Here is a 22,876-nt window from a genome sequence, read left to right on the forward strand (position 1 = left end):
AGAGACCGAGCTCAGTGCAAACGAAGAAAAAAGAAGAAGTTGAAAACACGTTTTTAATTCGCACCGAAGAAAGAATCGCACATTTGGTAACGGTATCATTTGTTTGTTGACTGACGCGAGATAAAAAGTAGCAATCGTTTTAACATGTTTTAACTCGGTTTTTTTTTCGCTCGCTCGCACTACGAAATGAGACGCTCCTCACTTTTCTTCATTTTTACCGATTGCACCTTGGCATTTTTCTTTCTCCGCAAACAATTCATAATTATTTAATTCATTCGTGTTAATTGTTTTTCTAACCTGCAACAAAATTCGCCGGGGAAAATAAAAAACCGTTTGATAAATTGCGAATTGACTTCTTCTCTCGGTTTTTCTCTCTCGTTCTCTCCTTGTCTCTTTCTCTGCCCTTCTCTCTCTCTCTGTGTACTACCTTCTCCTTCTCCTTCCCTCGCTCTCATTTGTTTCAAATATTTTATTCGACACTTTGATGAAAAAGAAAAATTGAAGCCAGAAATGAGCGCATTGTGATGAGTTTTCATTTCGATTGATGTGATCTCGTGGAATGCGAACCGATTTCTGCTCCAATTTGTTGGTGAATGGTTAATTTTTTTTATGACCACTTAAAGTTAATCATTTTTTTCTGGTCATTTGTTCATTAGTTGACTTCACCTAAGTCTAATGTATTCGAAAATTTTCTAAATTAATTTAAAGAACGAAAAATTCCACGGGCTTTGGTGTTGATGCTTCAATTAAAACGTTGAAATTAAATTTGAAACGAAGCAATGACTTTAATTTTCTACCATTGTCACACGCATTCAATTGCCCAGTCCATTTCGAACGACAACGACGACGAAGGCGATGATGAAAACACATGTGCATCGTGCACATTTCACAATATCCAACGATGGTGATGGCCTAGGATAGAGGTAATTGTTATAATTAAAATAACTGTTATTAATCAAGTTGCGCGAATGGATCGCTTTTACCATGTTCGTGCATATGTGTTACACAGTGAGCTCGATACAATGACCGCAGCAAACACCATTTTTCTATCAATGCATTCGCTTCCACCATAAATGAGCTGCGCTGTTGGTTTCGAGCGATTTATTAGCTACATCCACTCCATACCTGTGCACTTGCCAATCTTTATCTCAAACACTTCGCAGAAGAACATACGGGACAGAATGCAAACAACACACCAGCCAACCAAATGAAACAAAGACACCCAGGGGCAGTTTTATCTATGATTTTGATAAATAATATAGTATTGTGCTCCGAATGAAATTATATGGCGAATGGTTTTTTCCTTCCACATTTCTTAATTACGGATTTTCAAGTGGAACAGAATGTTTTCCTCATTTCAATCGAACTTCACACCGAAAGAGTGCAGATTTAATTAAGGTAAGTAAATATGCAACTTTTTGCCTAAGATCGATTTTAGTGAGAAAAGAAGCGTTTTATCTTCATTTTTACCTGGTACTCAATTTCTTGTTCTTCTTTTCTAGAAATATTTTGCACAATATTGCAATGCACTTTCGATTGAACTGTTGAGCTCTATTGTTCGTTGAAAATTTATAGCAATTTTCATTTTTCCCTACCTTATTTTAATAAGATTAATTAATCTTTTTTTTTTCGACAAAGTTCAATTCATTTTAATTTTTTCCTTCAAAAATGTAGCCCTTTCCAAAGGATCTTTAACTTTCTTTTTACTCGGAATTCACGAAACTGACGATTATGATGCAATCAACGACTTCAACGCCTTCTTTTGAAAGTAACTATATTCACTGTTATTGGTTAAAACAATTGTTTGTGTCCACACTATGGGTAATGTGAATTGATGGATGCTTTCAAAAGAAGGTGTAAACGTCCCGTAATTTGATCCAAATTTCTTCTCACTCAAGCTCAAGAAATATGAATGAAAAATTTGAAATTTGCACTAAAATCCCCTAGAAATAAAGAAAGACGCGGATACAATGGATTACGAACCGGTATATCAGCTTGAGAGTGGGAAAGACGAGATTACCGGTTTATCTAACGAAATACAGCACTTTGATTGAAATGCAGTGTAATCGAATCGTTTTGAATGAGAATATTAACGATTGACAAATTGAGTCTTTAGCTTTTATGGCATTTAAAGCAAATGAAGAGTCGACTCAAAGCTTAAGGCTGTCATTTAATTTCAGACACTCGATGTGGAACTCACGTGTGTCTCACTGTCTCATGCATGGAAAATATTGAAATCCATTAATTTCTATTTTTTCATAGCAAAAAATTGAATTTTTGCAGTCCGTTAAACGGTTTGTTTTGCCGTTGGGTGTAATCATTTGAGCACTGACAGTCAAAAAACTCTGTCAGACACTTCATTGAATCTGAAACACATTTTGATTGCTTCATAAGAAATTTCAAAAGTTACAGTTATTTATTTCCGACATAAATGCGGCCTGAGTTTGAACATGCGTGCTCGTCTACGGTCCCATCAACACCCAGTTTATACAAACAGCGACGGCCGGGTGCAATTTCTTATTTCTCATTCACTGAACCATCTTGTTAGCATGGTTATTGTGTTGCATTAAACGGTGCACATACATTGATTCAATCATACATTTGCATTTCTAATGAAGAAGCACCAGCAAAACCACTCACCTTTTGCACGAGACGCCAACGACAATGAAGACGACGAGCAACATGCTAAAAGGGAACTTCTAATTACCGTAATTTTTCGACGATAAAGTAAAAGTGAAGAAAATGCTTAATTTAATTTCTACCATGCAATTCTTTACATTCAATTTCATTTTGCCACAGTAAGTGGCTTCGAGTGGCTCCGTTGCAACTACATTTTATTAGCATTGATATCTTTCTGTGTGTATCTGACAGTTTCTGTCTCTCTCTATCTCTCTGCTTCTTCTCTCTCTATCTCTCTTGGTCTTTAGCATTGATGCCTCTCTATCTCTTTCTCCCTCAGTCGCTTGCAGTGGGTGTTGCCTTTCCACCTTTCGTCTCAATAGTTTGCCATTCTTCACACATTTCTTCTCACCTTTTATACATTTTCCGAGTTCTTATTTAGAATTTCAATGACAATATAACGGATAAACGAATAAACGAACAGAAAAAAATTCATCAAAACTTCGCAAACATTTGAATTCATCATGAAATTGTATTTATTAAGTGTGGATCCATTGCTCATTATACATTTTGGTAAAATGGTATGAAATCTTAGTTGATTTCATTTTCTTTCTTCGAAAAATATATCATCTTTTCTTCTAAACTTCTCTTATTCTTCTTTCTTTTTTTTTAATTTGCTACGACATTCATTCGTATGGTTTATGAAAAAAAAAACGTATGAAAAAAAGAAGAATCATGCAAACGAAACGAAAAAGAACGATTTTCTTAAATGAAGAAGTGTCAAAATTGCTACAGTTTTTACATTTTACATTTTGTGTTTAGATCATAGTTGAGCGTAGAAAGGGCAATTGTTTCTACCAAAAAAAAATGACGAATCATAAGAATGCTTTGAATAAACATAAAACTTCGTCGTTCAGCGACTGACATTTCCTACAGTATCAATCGAATTGATCAAAGTTGCTTGTTTAGCCTATGACAAAGCATTTTCTTTTTTCATCTTTCTTTCGGAGCAACAACTGAATCCAAGCAAAAAAAAAATCGTACTCATGAGAAAGATCAAGAAAAGTGAAGGAGAAAAAAAAGTTTGGTAAATTATATGTGGTTGGGTTTGGGTTGTTGGATTAATTTTGTCGTTTCGTTCGGCCACGATGGTGTAAGTCACGTTTGTCGACGCCAATTGCGATGACACCGTCCATTGGTAGTGCTGTATTTTTGACCAGATCTGCGTCTTTTACACCAACCGTTTGGCCGATGGTGCCGACACCGCCGCCAGCCGGTGGTTCACGCTGTGCATTTGGATTTTGGTTTTGATTTTCGTTCTGCTGCTGCTGCTGCTGCTGCTGTTGCTGGTGCTGATGCTGTTGCTGCTTCGATTGTCCTCTTGAGTGCATTTTTTGTGGCTTTTGATTGGCATTTGGTCGATGCACCGTATTTGTGATGGGTTCGATGACATTGCCCACGGCTTTTGTGCGTCCCTCACGGAACACCAACCGTTGCTGTGGCCGCAAATATTCGGGATGCTTGATGAATCGGAAGCGAACACGGGCTTTGTCACCTGTTTTGAGATGTGGAAAGATATTCGGTTAATGTTATTAAAGCGATTTTTTTAGCATTTCTACTTGTGCCAAACTAAAATAGTGAGTTTTTGTTGACTTTTCTCACTTGCAAAATGATTGGCAAAAACATTTGACAAAGCCAAAAATGTGTGAAATGTTTTATTTAAATGAAATATTTCCTCATCTTGGAATGAATGAACTGTTTTTATCATCACCTGTTCTTAGCATATCCTTTGACATTGACAATATCGATGCGGTTTGACGAATACTGCCGCAATGCACCATCGCTTGGTATCGTGACGATATGGTGGTCGGATGATGCAGTACAACGATTTCACCATCAAATTCCCAGCAGGCTTTTGGATTGAGTTCAGGGCTCACGAGTACCATTCCTTTTCGAATTTGCGACCGTTTAATTTTCTTCAATGCAAAACTGGCCGTTTGACCGCCACGCACCTCGCCGACATTCATTCGCTTTCGATGGATCGATTTGATGGCAATCGGTGTGAAATGTCCCAATGCATCTGGACCCAGCAGCAATGTGTCATTCAGTCGAATTACACCTTGTAACGTTGTACCCGATACCTGCGAATTCGAATAGGGGAATTTTTTTTAATTTTTGGAGAAAATTCAGAATTCAAAACGGAAATTTTTAATTCTAAAACGAAGCTGGTTAATTTTTCGGAATAATTTCCTTCGATATTTTGAAGAAAATTTCCAAAATTCCAAGAAAAAGTTAAAATTTGGTTAATATTCACTCACCACTGTGCCAACACCCGGAACTGAATAAGTGTCATCGATTTGAAATTCGGGCGGATATTTCTCCATTCCACCCATTCGCGTTGTCAACAAATTAAGGAACATTTTCAACAGATCCAAATTGTCACCCGTAACATTTGATACTTGAAAGATTGGGCACAAACGTTGCGACACGAAATTCGTAGCACTGAGCACAACATCGTCCGATGTTCGAACCATCACCGGCACCTTACGACATCCTTGCGATTTTAACACTTTGCACAACAATTTTAAATTGTCTTGGAGAATATTCGGTGGACACATATCGATTTTGGTGACCACCACAAACACCGGCACGGACAATGCCAGCGCCAAACCAAGATGCTCTTTTGTCATTCCAACAATACCAGCATTTGCACCGATCTACAAAGAAACCAAATATTGCATCATCATTTCATATCATAGGAAAAGTGCCACAATACATTTCAAATGTAAGTCATTTGACACATAGCAGTCAATGCCATCTCAATTCCAACTCATTGCATCATTGTATTTTTCGGCAACTTTTTTCAAACGTGTATGGCTTTTCTAGAATACAATCAACTTTACGGCGACGCTAACAGCTTCTCTGTGGGCCGGTACTACGCGTTAGCCAAAACGTATTGATGTTTCGCAATGGTTACTCGATGCATTTGCCAAAATACTATGATTTTTGTACTCTCTTCTACGATGTGTGTGCAGAGAAGCTGCTAGTGTCGCCGTAAAGTTGATTATATTCAACTCAAGCCACACACGATTAAAAAAAGTTTTTCGAAATATTCGATGATTCAATAAGTTGGTTTAGAGATGTCATTGGCTGTCTTTTGGTATTCCGGCAATATATTTTTGTTTCATATTACATCTGAATTGCGTCATTCTTTCCAGTTCAGAGTGCATTCTTATCTCATCTCTCATTCTTTCTCTTTATTCATTCTTCTGCAATTTAAATTGCATCATTCTTACGCAGTATTTCGACACTTTTTCGCGGTATTTCGACACTTTGTTTATTTTTAACTTCATCAGTTGGAGAAATTCTCATTTAAGGAGAATAAATATTTTTCTTGACACATTTTTTTTCTGGAAAAAATCACTTTTAATCCAAAAAAATCACTTTTCCACAAGATTTTCTATTCGGGTAGATTTTCTAAAAAAAAAATTACTCCGAATCCTCCTTTTAATCTAGTTAATATTTACATACCATTAACATTCCAAAATCTGGCGCGTGTCCCGTCATTCCGAACACGGTAGTTTTCAAGTAACGTTCATGACCGGCCAAATCAATGAATGTTATCACTTTAGCGGATTTCTCGCAAATCTTCACCCAATCCAGTGTACCTGTTGTTGATTTGTTCAGTGTTATTAAATGCTTGAACAAATAAATTGAATTCATGTTCTGATTCAGGGCTTCTGAATCAAAATCAAAAGTATTTACCATGATCTGGCTTATTAACAACCTTTCCCACACTGTCGAATCCTAAAATATCGTTGCCCACCGAACTGGTTCGACCGCTTTCCATTTCGTGCTTGTGTCGAAATAGCCTCTGTCTGGCATGTCCTCTGCCATTGTCCAATTCACCGTGTGTCAGCACTCCTAACAGCGTTGATTTGCCAGCGTCTACATTACCAACTACAGCAACTCTGTAAAGGGAAATTGGTATGGGTGAATATTGATGCAGATGTGGAAAAACGACTTCAATGAATGAAGTTCTTGCTTTTTCTTCTTCTTCTTTCAAATGTTTAGAATATTTTTTATATACTGTTAAAAACGTAGCTGAAGTCAAGTAGAACCAATTTGCTTGTTGAAGATTTCAAATTTGACGAAAATTTTCGCCAAGTTTTTTTTTTAGTATTTTTAGTCAGATTTGGCCGAAAAAAAAACGTACAATCACTCACCTAATTTCCATAAAATCATCTTGATCAACCCGCCTTCGAATCAAAAATTGTCCTGTCATTCCCTTGTCCGATGGACGCTGTCGCAATTCAACACAGTCTGCATTCAGAGTAGCCGCTAATGATTGAAATGTTGCCACCTAAACATTGAGAAATTGGAGAAAAAATTTAATGGGATGAAATTGATTGGTTGGAAGTCTCAACTTGAAACAAGTAGTTGATGCTTAACAAACGACACTGAATCATGGAAAATTAATGGAAAAAGATAACGATTCGAAAAAAGGAAAGAAAAAATCAAATTTTGAGAAATGAAATTTTCATTATGAAAATTACAAGCTCAAGGGAAAAAAAATTAAATTTCAAGATGAAAACTCCGAATTGAAAGAAAAATTCAATTTTTTGAACGATTTTTCTTTAAATTAAAAAGAAACAAAAATCTCATTTCTAAATTGCCACTTTCAATTTGAAGAGGGAGGAAATTCCGGAGAAAAATTAAAAAATAAATTCAAAAAAATAATTGAATTTCATTGAAAAGTGACGACATCATTTTGATCAATAACTTGAATTTTCTGTGTAAAAAATTGCAAAATCTCCAAATTGAGAGCATGGTAATAGTCAATCATTTTAAACTTCTGAAATCCAAAAAAAATCCCACAAAAAAGTTGTTACATACGGAAGCATCATATTCATCTGGTTCAAGTCCATTTTCTTCGTTGTCGCCGGCGCCAATTTCGAAAATCGTTTCGCCGCCGCTGTCAATAATGCGATTTTCCAATAATTTCTTCAATAAATCGAATTGTTCATGTGTTGGGCTGATGAGTGCCTTTTTGCCTCGAATGCTGGAAAAATCCGGCATTTGCCTGTTGTTCTCCTCTATTTTCTCATCCACTTCCATGGTGCACTGTTGATGTAAACAAGACGGAATCACAATTAAAAATGTGCTGTTTCCAAATGTTGACTGCGCTTTTTATTGTTGCCATTGGTCAAAAAAAACAAACTGAGACAAACAAATGACTAACTAACTGCACTAGCAATGATGAAATAATAATGAATCGAAGCGTAATAAACTGAAAGCGATGATCGTACATCGCAACATTCTTACGCGCGGTTTCTTTTTCCCGCTTTATCGTTCGTGTGTGAGAGTGTAGTGAGAGAGCAATGCGTGCGATAAAGTGTATGTCAAATGTTGCACATTTCGCTCAGCGATTGCATAAATTCGGGCAAAAAAATTATTATATATTGTCTATCAGTCTATTCTATACGTCATGTTCTTATACATAATATGTTGTTTATTTCGCAACTGTCACTCGGTGTAGTTATGCGTTTTACATTTTGTATTTTTTTTTTTTTGATTTTGTTTCATGTGATATGATCGGATTTTTGGCCGAAATGAATGAAAATCTGTAACGAGAATGGAGACAACAAAAACGCGTATTGTTTTCGAGTACACAATGAAATTTAGCTTTATGTAAACACAAATGTTTTTTTTCTCTGCTTCTTTTTTGTGAGGAATTGTTCGTCTTTTCATTCGAATGAGTAGATTTGATGTTGAAAATCTGAAATTTACAACAATTTTGGGTCAAAATATGCGGCGATGTCACGGAAATCGCACACTTTTGACAGGAATCACACACACTAACTGCGAATGGAAAACACAAAATACGGCAATGCAAGTGTAACAACAACAATAGAATGACGACAAAAACGAAAATAGAATGTTTCTCTCTGTGTATACGAAAGCAACGAAAAATCTGTATCTCTCTCCTTGATTTATCAGTCGTTTTGGGACGACGACATCGATGTCTATCGTTACATCGACATCGAACTATAGCCGAATAACAACTACGGCTATAGAACGATTTCGCTTGAAAATAAATGTAAGAAAGAAACGAAGAATGCAAGCAAAAAGATTGTCATGCACAAAAACTGCACAGTCAAACAGCGGAACAAGGCGAACAAAGAATCAAAAATACATTTTTGTTGTAAAAAAAGCGCGATGAAACGTAAACAAACAAATGGCCACACAGAAGTAGGAAAAAAAAACACCAGTATAAACATACGAATAGCACGCGCGACACTGACGAAACCAAGTTGGCCAAGTACTCTCACCTTTTGTGTTCGGTTTTAGCCGCCGCCGACGCTGCCGCTGCTGCTGTTGCTGCTGTTGTGATTCGATGTCGAAATGTTTTTGTGTCGTCGCAAAATTGATTGTGTTCAACATTCAATTAGAGATGCACATTCAGGCCTTAAATCGATTTGTCTTTTGGGCTTTAGGCTTTACTCTTCCTTTTCTCGGCTTGTTTTCTAATTTTTTCCGTAGCTTCACCGTCCGTGTCGATTATCCAACCGAAAAACTAACTCACGATTTTCTGATTAGAATCCGATTTTTGTTAGCGCATAATTTGTTTTGGTTCCAGTTGTCTACGAACGACAAATTGCACACACACACAAACACAGCACACAAAATCACGATGAGAAAAAAATGTGAAAGGAAAATTTGAATGGTCGATAAATACGGCACGATACGCGGTATATTTTGGATAAATTGAAATCGTGATGCAAGGAAAACAAAACCATTCACTAAAATCAGTTCACCGAATAAATAAAAGTGTATTATTCCGATTGGGTCTATCTCGCTTCAGTCTCTCTGTTGTTCACAACTCAAAACACTACAATTCGGATCGAGTTTTGACGTGTCGCCGATTGTTTCAAACACGCAAACACACGCACATCGCAGAGATGTTGAACCAAAAAAAAAAGTTATGTATCTTCGTTTGAGAGAGTCATGAAGCTGTCAGAAACATTGACAGATACACACACTGTGGGTACATCAACTGAAACACAAACTCTAATGCAACGTTTGAATCAGAGAAGACGGAAAATTTGACCGTGACTTTGTGTGTACAAATGGAATTAATTGGGCCATGATCGATTTGAGAAAAAAAAGTTAAAAATTTTGAATCGCAAACTGATATCGCTTCGACTATTGAATCGGAGACACGAATGAAAGGAAAAAAAATTGTTATGAAAACGAAAGAAATTTATCGTGGTTGCGATGGTGGCATCTGTGGGACAAAATTTAAACTAAACTAGGTACATGCTATGACTCACATTGACAGATTCCAACCGAATTCAACAATAACAATTGACATTAAAAAAAAAACGAACGTGAAGGCAAAGCAGAGGCAAAACACACACTCTCTCCGTCGTCAATCGAATGTCGACACATTGACTGCTGGCACAATAGCCACTGTGCGATGGATAGATTAGCACACAACCAGAACGAAACGAGACAGAATGCACATCGTCACACATGCCACATGCAAATCGTATGTATTTGTGTTTTTCTGTAAATACCCAACCAATTCGTGTGTAGTGTATTCTATTTATTATTTATTTTTTCTTTCTACTTCGATGTTAAATCACAGCTAAACTTTACGGGTATACTGTTTTCGTAAACAAACACCGAAGCAAACGAATAAAACGGAGAAATAAAAAAAAAACATTATGGTCGAGTGCAAAGTAGTTGTCAACAAGCGATTTTCATAAATATAATATTTTCGAAGCAAACAATAAAGACACAAAAAAAAACTCAAAACCAATGCATTTGTGAAGAGAAGATATGTGTTACGCGCATATTAAAATTTTGGCCTTTCAACTAGTGCGATCAAATATACAACGGGGCAGCTAAAACGCACCGCATTCTGTGTGATACACATCATCAAATGACAACACACCACAACATTTGATTTTGCAGCGACAACGGAGCAGCATTTTAATAGGCATTTTTTGGTTGGTTCGATTTGATTTGTGCGTGAACGGAATAGAACAATTAGACTTGCATTACCTGTATATTTTGAATGGATCAATCGAGTTTTGAGTGTTTTATCAAACAACCATCATTCGTCTATTGTCAAAAACTTGTTTTGCTGCTGCGAGCTCACTCGCTCCTGCACACGGGCTATCAATAATATTCGTCTATATCGATTATATGCTGGATTGGACAATTGCATTTAACATAGAAATACAACAACTTCGACTTTTGATTCGCAAATTAGTCAACTCACAAAGTTTTTTCTCGAATCAAATATGGGAGCACATGGAATTTACCACGAACGCCAAATTCGAGAGCTATGCGCCTTGCATGCGCTCAACAATCTATTTCAAGGTAAATTTGTTTGTTTTTTCTTGCGACAACAGTTTTTTTTTTTCGTTGGAGATTCGAATATGGAGAACAAAGATGGTTTTGGTGCAAAAGAGTCGTCTCTTGGCATTCTCGCACTGTGTGCATGCAGATTTTCATTCTTAGGCCACTTTTTTCAAACATTACATCAATTTTTTTTTACAGCAAAATTTAGAGATTCTACTTTTCGTTTCTTTTTCTTTCTTTTTGTTTGGAATATTTGTTCAGCTTTGAAATCGGTTGGCAAATTGCCTTTGTTCAAAATTTTGTTGAAAAGTGTCTTTATTTTACCCACTTGACCCAATGACTAGAAGTCTCATTGTTATAATTTATTTATTGATTTATCGATAATAGACATTTCTATTTTTATTGATGATAGACAATAATCAATTCAAAGAGTAGATTGATGGTACGATTTTAATACGTAGAGTCTACAGCTTACATTAGCGAGCTGCGTCCTACTTTAATAATTGAATACTCAAATTCTAATTTTTCTCTCTCAATTTCTGTGCACAGCAAAGGAAACATTCACCAAATCCGAACTGGATGAAATCTGTGTACAATTATCACCGGACGAGTGGATCAATCCCCATAAATCGATGCTCGGTCTTGGACAATATGATGTGAATGTTATCATGAGTGCGTTACAGTTGAGGGGCTACGAAGCAATTTGGTTTGATAAACGCAAGTAAGTAACCGTTGAATAGTACAAAATCGGATATAAATTGGTCAACAAAGGGAAAATCTCGAAAAAATGTTTTGGTGGATGTTTTTGGAATTATTTTCAATTTCATTTGATTTGTTTTTCTTTCCAAATTCAGTCTTTTGTTTTCATTTTTCTCAAATCCAATTGACACCCATAGAAACAAAAGAACAACTTATGAGCTCTTCATCCATAACTGAGACGGAAAAAAAGTTGGAGCAAAAAAGAGACAAATAAAGTTGCGAGCAAAAGTGACACAACACAGCATTGAGCGGAAAAGACGTTTTTTTGCATTTTTTACGCTACTGGATATAGATTACGATTAGGTGTCTTTGGCATTATAGTAGAAAATAAAAAGAACTACAAATAAGCCGAAGACGCCTAGTCGCTATCTTTTCCCAGTAGCGAGAAAAATGCAAAAAAACATCTTTTCCGCTAAATGCTGAGCTGTATCACTTTTGCTCGCAACTTTATTTGTCTCTATTTTGTTCTAAGTTCTTTTCAGTCCCAGTTATGGATGAAGAGCTCATAAGTTGTTCTTTCTTTCTATGGGTGTTAATTCATTTAATTTCAATGGTTTTTTCAATATTTTTTTTTTCCAAATTGATGAATTCATGAATTTTAATTTGTCTGTAATTTTATTCTTGCAACAATTTGTACGTTCAATCAAATTGTGTTCAAGAAGTGTGTCAATATCACGTGTTGTTCCTTTGTTTTTGGCCTTTTGCCTATGTTCAAAAGTGTAAAAATGTCCAATAAATGACAATGTCTCATTCGATATGAATTTTTTCTTCTTCAAAAATAATTCGTCAAACTCGTCTAATTATTTATTTCACCATCTAATCACTTACTTAAATCACCATCTTTCCAAATCGCAAATGATTTCCCGTTTTCCATATTCTCATCGCTTGTTTTTCTTTCTCTTTCATTCTGCCCCCACACAGAGATCCATTCTGCATCGATACATCGAACATACTTGGTTTTATAATGAATGTGCCGTCCGAATATAAGTTTGGTTTTATTGTGCTGCCATTTCGTCGTCGACACTGGATTGCCATACGCAAAGTGGATAAATTGTATTGGAATTTGGATTCAAAGCTGAACGCACCCGAGTACATCGGTGACGATGCCGAAGTCATAAATTACTTAAGTAACCAATTCAAAAGCAATGACATGGAACTGTTCGTGATTGTGAAAACGGAAACGGAAAAAACGAAGCAATGGCTCAAAGAAGATGCGCGATAGAGACAGATCACGCATGCCGGCAAATACTGTTTTGTCGATTGTTTTTTTTTTTCTGTTTTTAGTATTGGGCCGAAAAATCTTAACATGTTATTTGTTCTAACAAACCGGAGAAGGTGGGGTTAAAAACAGTGTAAATAGCGCTAGACGTTTTTAAGACAGAAAATCTACCGTTATATATATTAGAGAACTCTTTAAACTAAACAAAATGAAAAATTGAATAGAGATCAATTGTTATTTCTTAAGGGTTTTATTTATATTTTGTACAAATAAGTGCTACCGCCTAAATTCTCAGCCATTTGAACTGAGACTCAAAGAGAGTAACCAACCAATCAAGATATAATCAAATAAAATGGAAACACATGGGCATTGTTGTACTGTTGACATCAATTCGTCGTTATTTTATTTTGCCTTTTCGATCATTTCATTCTTCATCTTCATAATCAGCATACGATGGATCACGCTCCTCTTCGTCATAACCCTCTTCGTCCTCCTGGTCAATGGAAATAAGACATTTTTTTGGTGAAAACAAATCATCACATTTTTTTTAAATACAATTCAATGGATTGTGTCTAGACACTACCACTGACACTCTCCAGACATTGACATTGTCCACTTACACCATATTCCCATTCATGTTCCGCTTGTTCGGCATTGTTCTGCGTTTGAAGGGCGGCTCGTGACGTTGAAGCCAATGTGTTTGGATCAAAATCGGCCGGTTGTGATTCCAGTAGTTCGTTTATCGTTTCGGTGAGAATTTCACGGCAATTATCATCGAAATTCGGTGGCAACCAACCCGTTTTCTCATTGCATATCGCTCCCGATAATGGGGTCGGAATTTTGTCCAACATCTCTTGAATCTTTGGCACATGCACATCACAGTACTGGAAAAGAGGAGAATATTTTTTTTCGAAAAATCGTTTTAGATTTAAGTTATGATAAAGAGCCAAACACAAAACCAATGTGTCTCTGTGTCCCGCTTTGTATCAAATTCAGACGTCGATGATGTCAATAAGATGTTCGACCCATTCGATAATTTTATGAGACTTCACGGTGTTCACTGAACACTGTTCAGCATTAAAATCAATTATTCTAATGACAAATTGCTCAAGAAATCTAAGAAGAAGAAATTTTTGTCCTAAAAAAGGGGATTTCAGGTGAAATGAAGGAAAAAGTCTAAGACAAGAACAGAATAAAGCAAACAATCGACTGAAACAAATAAAATAAAACCAAAACAAAAGAAACTAGTAACGATTGATTGGAATCAAAAAACAACAAGAAGAAAAATTGAAAAAATCGAATAAATGCAAAGAACAGGTTGTGCAAACCAGCAAAACAAGAACTTACTCTGTAGAATGATTGGCGAGTTTCGGGCAGGCGATCAACTTCAAAGTATGGATACGTGTTTTCCAAATCACTTTTCGTCTTTCTGTTGCGTGCAATCTGCATTGAGAGAGAGAGAGAGAGAGAGAGAGAAAGAGAGAGAATTTTTTTTATAAATAAATGACTTGCTCTGGAACACGTTGACAAATAAAAACGAGTGAATAAATGAAAAATGAAGGAAAAAGTGATTTTCTCTGAAGAAAATTCTTTTTGAAAAGAACCACAGTTTGGAACAAAAAAAACCGAAATTTCGTTGTTTCACTTTTTATCTACGTTAGTTTTATCTAACCAAATTCATCTTCATTTCATCAGTTTTTTGGTTTTGTCCAATTTCGCCTCTGAAACCTGTTCAATTCGACTCAGTTACCTTTTCCTTCAGAGTGTTCGACCGAATTCGATAGTCGAGCGTTTGATAGTATCGGCTGGTGAAGTCTTTGCGTGGATCATAACCAAATCGTACCCACATCAAACGCCATGGTCCCGTTGTGAAGTAATAAGCCAGCGATGGCAAAATGATTTTCAGTTTTTGTCGTGGAATTTTCGTTTCATACGCCAATGAGCTGCGCAACCAAATCGGCTGCCGATCCAAATACTCTTTGATCATGTTGAACTGTTCGTTGGTGATGAATTTGAATTTGAGCATTTTCAGTGCTTGGAACTGTGCTTTCTCGGGTATTGGATTGGTCAGACTGAATGGGATGTAGCAAGCGTGTTTGAAGCGTCGATTTCGTGACATGCCAACGATGGTCGATTCCGCCGAATCGAATGGTGACAGATCTTTGTTGCCCTTTGAACGATCCTTCTTGAAGAAACTGTCTTGCACGGTGTCGACACGCGTAAATGAGGATGGTGGAAAGAAGTACGGGGTACGATTACTTGCTTCGTCACTGCCAAACGGGAAATTGGAGAAGAAAAAAAAGAAAAATCAAATTTGGTAACCAAGATGAATGTCTATAGGTGAACAGAGGCAATAAATAGTTCCAAATGACATCGGAAACATTGAATTTCAATTTGTATTCAATTGGAAAAAGCATCGAAATTCCACTTACGTGAGCCATTCGGGTGAGAGCAGACAATTTGGCATAATTTCATCGTAAATAAATTCCGTCTTTTTTGTCTCCGGATTCGTTGCAATCGGCAAATATTGATAGTCACATAAACCTGTCAACGATTTAGTCATCATTAGTTTTGAATTGTCAACTGATTTGTTTGTTTACAAGAGAAACACGAGCATTTTCTCCCTATTTTCCAATTGCATGGAAGAAATGTAATTTTTCGAACAATTCAGCAGATGAAAAAGAAAATTTCTTCTCTAAATTTGTTTGGCAATCAAAAATTAAGCCAAATTTCTTACCATCGAATTTGAACATGGACCGAACAACGCCGAGAACAGCAATTTTTGGTTCATCATTGCTGTCGTCTTCTTCAGTACTGGGTCCGGGTATATCATGTCTTCGACGCCGATAAACAACTTTCAACAGAAGCCCCGAAGCTGGTTTCAGATCACCGTAAATTGGCTTTGCAAACACATCATCTGGTCGAAATTTCAAGTCCAATCGCTTCTTGTCCATGTTGCACACCTTTCAATGAAACATTTTTGTAAACAAAGACATATTTCACGAAATTGCTCAAGCAAAGGAACGACATTGGAAGTTTTTTTTCTAATTTTTCTACAACAAAATTATTCAAACTCTTCTTCTAAGGTCAATATTTCCCTTAAAAAAGGAAAATTTATTGTTTTTTTCCTATTGAATGATTGAATTTGTTTACTAAAAGATTGTTCTGTTGGAAAAAATAGGTTCGAATGCCGAAGCTAAATCGAGTGCAACTTACAACTTTTGATATGTTTGTGAGGCCGCCCAATGTTTTGACCATATTGTCGGGATTTACAACACGTCCCGGATACTCAACACCGACCAAATCTCTATCTTCGATCTCCATTTCAACGTTTGAATCAATATTTTCCGATGAGAAATGCCGTACATTTACCGCTTGCAATTGAGTTTGTTTGGATCACATTTGATTTTGACAACTGTGACAATTGCGCCTTCACACACATACGCATAGACTTAAACAATAATGTTCCATTTGACAGTTGATGATGTAAACGCACCATTTAGTACCAGCGCATGTACTAACGCGATGGTGTGTGCTAAACTTTCAAATCAAATCGTATTTATGCGGTTGAAGAATAAAACAAATTTTGGTTTTTTTTTTTGTAAAACAAATGAAATATTTTTATTTATTTTTCTTGAAAATTGCATGAAATTTCGAAAGAAAGAACAGAGAGAAGGAATGAAGGAAAACAATTTGCGCAACATTTTAGTTAAGCTGAAAGTGAACATTTTGTTTGATGTTGTCTCCATATCGGTATTTTTTCAGTTGATTTTTAGAACAAATGAGAATTTGAGAAGAAAATCACAAGAAACTTGCAGCGATCATTTTTTTTAACATCTTCAATTATTCTTCGTCAAAGAATCGTTGATTGCAGTTCATTTGATTGAATTAAAAATGCCAAGAATGCCAAGAATGCCCATTAAAGGATGGATCAAAACAAACCATATGCATTGACATGGAATTATTTAAGATGTTAAATGTGAGGCACTGAAGGTGTATTCGAAGTGCTTTCCATAAAGCGCTATTCTTCAAAAAAATTCGAAGAAGCAAACCGATTTAATACCAAAGTCAAAATACCGATTTGATAGAAAATTCTTTAGATGGGCATTCCACTGCCACAACAGGGGCCTGTTGCACCGTACAGCTACAATAATTGTAAACTTGTAAATTGTAAAATTGACTTACAATTTTACAGGTACCTGTAAATCTGATTTACAAGTTTACAATTCCCTGTAAAATTGGTTTACAAGTTTACAAAAACTTGTAAGACTGATTTACAATTTTACAGAGAATTGTAAAACTGATTTACAAATCTACAATTTCTTGTAAAACGCTAGTTTTAAAGCATTTGCAATGAAAAATAGTTTTTACTTGATACAATTCTTTTTATAAAGTCAATTCGTGAGGCAAAAGTGAAATTATTCATTTAAATATTATAAAATAATTTAGATTGTATATAAAAAAACAAATATTGTGAATTTTTTTTGAAGGGTTTTCCCCACAGATGGCATTCTATAAATCAAATTTATTCTTCACACTGCCATCTGTGAGGAAACCCCTTCAAAGAAAAAAAAATCACAATATTTGTTTTTTTTTATACAATTTAAATTATTTTATAATATTTAAATGAATAATTTCTTTTTTGCCTCACGAATTGACTTTATAAAAAGAATTTTATCAAGTAAAAACTATTTTTCATTGCAAATGCTTTAGAACTAGCGTTTTACAAGAAATTGTAGATTTGTAAATCAGTTTTACAATTCTCTGTAAACTTGTAAACCAATTTTACAGGGAATTGTAAACTTGTAAATCAGATTTACAGGTACCTGTAAAATTGTAAGTCAATTTTACAATTTACAAGTTTACAATTATTGTAACTGTACGGTGCAACGGGCCCCAGATCAATTTTGGTAGGTTTAATGACAGTCGACACTCGAAAATCTTTTTTTTGCGATTTTTCCAAAAATTGATCGATCGATGAGCCTCATGTTGAGCTTGAAACATTGCCACATGATGTGTTTCATGAACATGAACCTACGCGTGCGCGAATTGCGATTAAGTGAGTGATCAATTAATCATTGGTGAAATGATTAACCGGTCAAGTCAATCTTAATCATTCTGTAATCATGATTAAGTAAATCAATTTTGATTAATTTGACTAATTAATCATTTTTCGAAAAATCGGGCCGTATCGCTCTTTTATGCTATTTGACGCATACAAACGTTTTCACGAGTTCGCCATGGTCAGATTTAATATTGGGAGCCGCTTAAGTGACTCCATAGTTTAATAATCTTCGATCGCTCGCCGATAACAGAGGAGAACATATGCACGTGTTAACAACGTTTAAATCCCAAGATTATTAAACGTCTGCCACCCGAATACGACACAACAACACATGGAATCATATATTCCGTATGCGGCTCCATTTTTTTCTGTTTCAGATAATATTTCAAAATTTGAAATCCTGAAGGCACCAAAAAAATCTTGCCTCCAACTAATGGAGTGAATTTTGAACGTTTTTTGAGTAATATTTTAGAAATTGTAGTTTGCGTATTCCGTACGGAAACGGAAAACGGATATCCGTTCTAGGGTAAAAAATCATGTACCCACAAAGATCTCACTCACATTACTTGTTACTTTACTTCTTCTATACTTTAGCGGTCGAACTTTTTTTTGTTACCAGTCAAATATTACGAATACGATGTTCGTTTCAAAAATTCCAGTTAAAATGGAATATTCGATTTTTCTGATGTTTCGTTATCACTTCCTTCGTGAATTGATATAATCTTCCAACTTAAAAATTCATAACTATCGTTTGAACTTTATGCTCCCATTTTAAATGAAACAAATTCGAAATATATGGAAACCGAAATAAAAAGAAAGAGAGGAAGAAGAATGTGGCTTTTAATTTCTTGGTTTACACACAGAAAAGAATCCCCGGAAATTTTAGGTGTTAGCCGTAAAATTTGACATTTATATATACATTTCTATATACATTTTACCGGCAACACTTGAATTTTCCGGGCGATGACATAATTTCAAATATTTCAACAGAAATTAGCGCCATCTGTCATTTCAAGCGGTAAAATATATATATTATTTGATAAAATGTTCGAAATTATGTCATCGCCCGGAAAATTGAAGTGTTGCCGGTAAAATGTATATAGAAATTTATATATAAATGTCAAATTTTACGGCGAACACCTAAAATTTCCGGGGATTCTTTTCTGTGTGTATTTTTGCAGCAATTCTTTTGGCTAACGAAAGAAACAAATGCCTTTTGAAAATATGCTATCTTGGTACAGTCAACTCTGCACTGCGAATCAAGTTTGTAAGTTTTCATTAAAAAGTTTCAGCTTCAAAGTATGTCGTCCATAATTCCGATTACTCGTATATGTATTCGATTTGAATCGGGGTTTAAATTTGTGTCCATTTGCTTGATTTCCTGTCGACACTTCATGAAATTTCAAACCCCAGACTTCGAATATTTTCGATTACAAGCAAAAACACGCTCTTCTAATGCGAATCTCCTTCATTCCATCGATTGAATAACAATAATACATAGATGGAATGAATGACTTAGATGCGATTCCATTTGTTTACACGAGCCACAATGAAATCAATTAAAATACCTTACCCATAAAAGCATAATGTATTCAATCTCGTCAGCCTCAATTCGATTTTATTTTGCGAAACCATGACATTCTTCAGAAATATTAGTAAACGATATCATTAGTCGACTGTGATATATATTTCCATGTATCTTTAATTGAGTTTTAACTTAAATTCATTTGATGAGCAACAGTTTGAATAAGTATTTGTTGCGTTCGCGAGACATGTGTAATTCTGCTATACTAATTGGTTTACATTTTGACAAGAACAGCACAACGAATGAGTTTGCAGAATTGAGGCAACAAAAGCTCAACCGATTTTTCTGAAATTGCTCAATTGACAGCTACTGATCGAAATGAAGTGTATACACTGGGAGTCGTTGAAAACTTGACGAAACACACCAACACAAACAGCACAATAGCAAGTGTGTGAATTTCAGCTTTGATGCTGTGGCCTTACGTTGTACATTGTTCCAGATTCTTTCGTCAGCCACCGAGTTAAGCAGACATCTTGAGCGAAACGTGGAAGAAATATTTTCAGTAGAAAAAAAATCGACGACAAACGTAAGTGTTGAATATTTTGCATTTTTTATTCGTTTCGATGCCATTTTTCGAGTATAAAATTTTGTGATTCGGTCGAAAAAGTGAAAAATCATGAAAAGCGCAAGATGCTCATGAAAATTGGTTACACATAACCCAACTTATGAGCATTTGCGCTGAGTGCACATTTCGTGCGGACTTTTTCTTTGCATAGATACATCAAACACGCGTGGTTTGCATTTAATCGAATCACATTTCCTCATTAATAAGTTTTCAATATTTGATTTTAAAATAATGTTTTTCTGAATCCAACAAGAAATGAACCCGTTCAACATTGGTAGAGGATGCAAGCGCAAGTCAAAGTCGGTAAAGGTTGAAGTCAAGCAAGAGCCTGGTATTAAGGAAGAGCCCAACAACGTCATTGACGTACAACATCCGAGAGTTGATGGAAGATATCGTGTGAATTACGAAGGACCGTTTGACTTTGGCAATGACTTCGATGAAGTAAAAGATGAAATCAAATGTGAAGAAGAAGAGACGGGCAAAGAAAAGAACTCGGCACCTTGTGAACGATCGGATAAAAGCACTGCCAATGATGCTGGCAACGAAGATCCAATGGGTGACGCAATCGATGGGCAACAACCGAAACCAGTCTGCAGCGGAAAGACACGGAATGCAAGCTCCAAAAGACAAAGCAAACGAACAATTCCCAGAAATCAAGCGGCCAAAAAGCAGAAGAAGCACAAATGCCATGTATGCAATCATTTGGCAAGCGACAAGTCTAACCTCAAAAGACACTTGCGAATTCACACTGGAGAAAAGCCGTTTCAGTGTGATGTTTGTTCGAAGTCATTTGCACGAAAAGATGATTTGAACAGTCATAAGAAAACGCACGGCCAATTCCGTTGTTCGAAATGTTATCAAGGATTTGAGCGCGAATCAGACAAAATCGATCACGGAAGGCTATGTAATCCCCAGCAATTCGAATGCGACACTTGCGGATATAGAACAATCAACAAATCACATTTGATAAGACATATGCGGACCCACACCGGGGAAAAGCCGTTCGTGTGCTCAATTTGTTTCAAGTCGTTTGCAACCAACTTTGATCTTCATAGGCATTCAATGACTCACAAAGTTGAACTACCGAATGCTTGTTCGAAATGTGGCCGACGATTCGCCGCACCAGAAGATAAGCAATCACACGAAACGCGCTGCCAACGAAGTCCATTTGCATGTAATCAGTGTCATTACAAAACTGTTCAAAAGAGTCATTTGAAGCGGCACATGCAATCAAAACACGGAGCCAAAAGATCGATCGAATGTGAAATTTGCAGCAAACAATTCGTCCAACAGATTACATTAAAACAGCATTTGTCATCAGCACACAATGACCAATTCCCTTTCCAATGCTTCAAGTGCTTCGGAGGATACGCAACCGAAGATGAAAAAGAGGTTCATAAAGATAGCTGTGGCGACCGTCAGTATCAATGCCATTTGTGCAAAGAGCATCGCCGAGACAAACAATGTTTGAATATTCACATGCGAAAAGATCACACCGGAGTGCGGATTCAATGCGAGATGTGTGCAGCAATCTTTACCACAACAGGTAATGCCAATCAACACATGAAGACGGTTCACCGTTTGAAGAAAATTTAAGTCGCACATCCCACAGATTTAATAAAACGTAGCCGAATTGAAATATTTCATGATTCGTAAAATTGATCGAATTCATAGCTTGATGCATTTCAGAGACTTTATTTCATGAATTTGAAATCATATCCAAATGACATTATAATTTTTTGCATTATGATACTCCATGATTACCACCTTAGACTTAAACTACATTTTCGATTCAAATAAAACACAAATAAATTCAAATAGCAACAGGAAAAGAGAAGAGTGTTGACTTTTATTTCGGAGTTTTTTTTTCGCAGCAATATCTTCTTAGCCATCAAATGAAACAAAAGCTGTTTTTGACAAATGTCTTATATCAACGAAATTTTTTACGTTGCGTTCTGATCAAGTTCGTACGATTTTTGGATAATATCGCAGTTTCATAGCGTTCAAAATTCCACATATCAAAATATTTGGTTTTAGTTGATTCCTAAATATTATTTGTCTATCGGTTTCATTTCTTCAATCATTACACATTACAAGTATTTTCGATCGCAAACAAAAACACGCTCCTTTCATACGGCTCTTTCTCATTGTTGGTTGGATAATGATACGCGATAGATGAATGAATGGTTCAGAGTGGTTCTATGTCATTTCAATTGTTTGTGCAAGCCACAGAATTCTCTCTATTTGCATACTCTATTGGCCCAAATTCGTAATAGAATCCAATCCTAATTCGATTTTAGCTGAACTGTAGCATTTTTCGGGAATATCAACGAATAGCTCAGTTGCTAGTCGGCACTCAATTCATTATCATACGTCAATTAAGCATGAATTTCACACTCGCATTCAATCATTCGATGATCCTTTCGATAAACATTTATATTCGGTGCGATTTAAGAAATCTCAGAAAAATCCAATATGATTCAAATTAGATTTTAAGACAATAATGCTCAACGAAATTTATTGCATTCTTCGATCGCGGGGTTTAAACAATTGAACATTGGACAATACCAAATCCTAATTTGTTTACATTCCAACAAAAATGTGGCGAATGAGTTTGTTTTGGAAACAGTTTGTTTATATCTCGCAGCGAAACCTACCGCGATAAGTGACACTCGCAATAGTGGAATATGT

General features: G+C 35.9%; 4 protein-coding genes across 9 annotated transcripts in view; 2 read left to right on the forward strand and 2 right to left on the reverse strand.

Annotated features, from left to right (window-relative positions):
• Positions 1-3,131: 3,131 nt before the first annotated feature.
• Positions 3,132-9,068, reverse strand: LOC129575846 (GTP-binding protein 1). 5 transcript variants are annotated; one of them, XM_055459981.1, is made up of 8 exons: positions 8,952-9,068; positions 7,516-7,743; positions 6,846-6,982; positions 6,385-6,590; positions 6,151-6,287; positions 4,938-5,336; positions 4,391-4,760; positions 3,132-4,174 (listed from the first exon to the last, which is right to left on the reverse strand). In XM_055459981.1, the coding sequence occupies exons 2-8, from the start codon at positions 7,735-7,737 to the stop codon at positions 3,741-3,743; spliced, it is 1,905 nt and encodes a 634-aa protein (XP_055315956.1). In that variant the 5' UTR covers positions 7,738-7,743; positions 8,952-9,068; the 3' UTR covers positions 3,132-3,740. The 5 variants fall into 5 exon arrangements, with proteins under 5 accessions (XP_055315956.1, XP_055315953.1, XP_055315955.1 ...); XM_055459978.1 differs by having other exon boundaries at positions 7,862-8,962; XM_055459980.1 differs by lacking the exon at positions 8,952-9,068 and adding an exon at positions 8,903-8,947.
• A 611-nt stretch (positions 9,069-9,679) lies between these two features.
• On the forward strand, positions 9,680-13,360 carry LOC129575854 (josephin-like protein). Of its 2 annotated transcripts, XM_055459997.1 has the most exons (4): positions 9,680-10,171; positions 10,271-11,010; positions 11,542-11,713; positions 12,673-13,360. In XM_055459997.1, exons 2-4 carry the CDS (start codon positions 10,932-10,934, stop codon positions 12,971-12,973), a joined length of 552 nt encoding a protein of 183 aa, XP_055315972.1. In that variant the 5' UTR covers positions 9,680-10,171; positions 10,271-10,931; the 3' UTR covers positions 12,974-13,360. The 2 variants fall into 2 exon arrangements, with proteins under 2 accessions (XP_055315972.1, XP_055315973.1); XM_055459998.1 differs by having other exon boundaries at positions 10,157-11,010.
• LOC129575850 (general transcription factor 3C polypeptide 5) lies at positions 13,198-16,396 on the reverse strand. Its single transcript, XM_055459990.1, has 7 exons — positions 16,187-16,396; positions 15,708-15,933; positions 15,403-15,514; positions 14,721-15,240; positions 14,318-14,413; positions 13,591-13,854; positions 13,198-13,463 (listed from the first exon to the last, which is right to left on the reverse strand). The coding sequence occupies exons 1-7, from the start codon at positions 16,292-16,294 to the stop codon at positions 13,395-13,397; spliced, it is 1,395 nt and encodes a 464-aa protein (XP_055315965.1). The 5' UTR covers positions 16,295-16,396; the 3' UTR covers positions 13,198-13,394.
• Positions 16,397-20,440: 4,044 nt separating this feature from the next.
• Positions 20,441-22,876, forward strand: part of LOC129575907 (zinc finger imprinted 3-like) — a 4,273-nt gene continuing 1,837 nt past the window's right edge. The window contains exon 1 of the mRNA XM_055460143.1: positions 20,441-21,685. Coding sequence (XP_055316118.1) covers positions 20,441-21,685 — 1,245 coding nt within the window. The remainder of the gene's footprint in view (positions 21,686-22,876) is intronic.

The sequence above is a fragment of the Sitodiplosis mosellana genome, unplaced genomic scaffold (genome assembly GCF_009176505.1).
Source record: "Sitodiplosis mosellana isolate CC-2019 unplaced genomic scaffold, AAFC_SMos_1.0 Smas_scaffold_6170, whole genome shotgun sequence".
In the NCBI taxonomy this organism is placed as follows: domain Eukaryota; kingdom Metazoa; phylum Arthropoda; class Insecta; order Diptera; family Cecidomyiidae; genus Sitodiplosis; species Sitodiplosis mosellana.

Excerpts from the sequence above, each read along its gene's own strand:
- LOC129575854 (XM_055459997.1), top strand. The coding sequence starts at position 10,932 with ATGGGAGCACATGGAATTTACCACGAACGCCAAATTCGAGAGCTATGC. Across the intron at positions 11,011-11,541 it reads GCTCAACAATCTATTTCAAG|CAAAGGAAACATTCACCAAA; the intron begins GTAAATTTGTTT and ends TTCTGTGCACAG. Across the intron at positions 11,714-12,672 it reads ATTTGGTTTGATAAACGCAA|AGATCCATTCTGCATCGATA; the intron begins GTAAGTAACCGT and ends GCCCCCACACAG.
- LOC129575846 (XM_055459978.1), bottom strand. The coding sequence starts at position 7,930 with ATGTACGATCATCGCTTTCAGTTTATTACGCTTCGATTCATTATTATT. Across the intron at positions 6,591-6,845 it reads GATGATTTTATGGAAATTAG|AGTTGCTGTAGTTGGTAATG; the intron begins GTGAGTGATTGT and ends TTCCCTTTACAG. Across the intron at positions 6,288-6,384 it reads TGTTAATAAGCCAGATCATG|GTACACTGGATTGGGTGAAG; the intron begins GTAAATACTTTT and ends AATCAACAACAG.
- LOC129575850 (XM_055459990.1), bottom strand. The coding sequence starts at position 16,294 with ATGGAGATCGAAGATAGAGATTTGGTCGGTGTTGAGTATCCGGGACGT. Across the intron at positions 14,414-14,720 it reads CGAACACTCTGAAGGAAAAG|ATTGCACGCAACAGAAAGAC; the intron begins GTAACTGAGTCG and ends CTCTCAATGCAG. Across the intron at positions 13,855-14,317 it reads CTCGCCAATCATTCTACAGA|TACTGTGATGTGCATGTGCC; the intron begins GTAAGTTCTTGT and ends CCTCTTTTCCAG.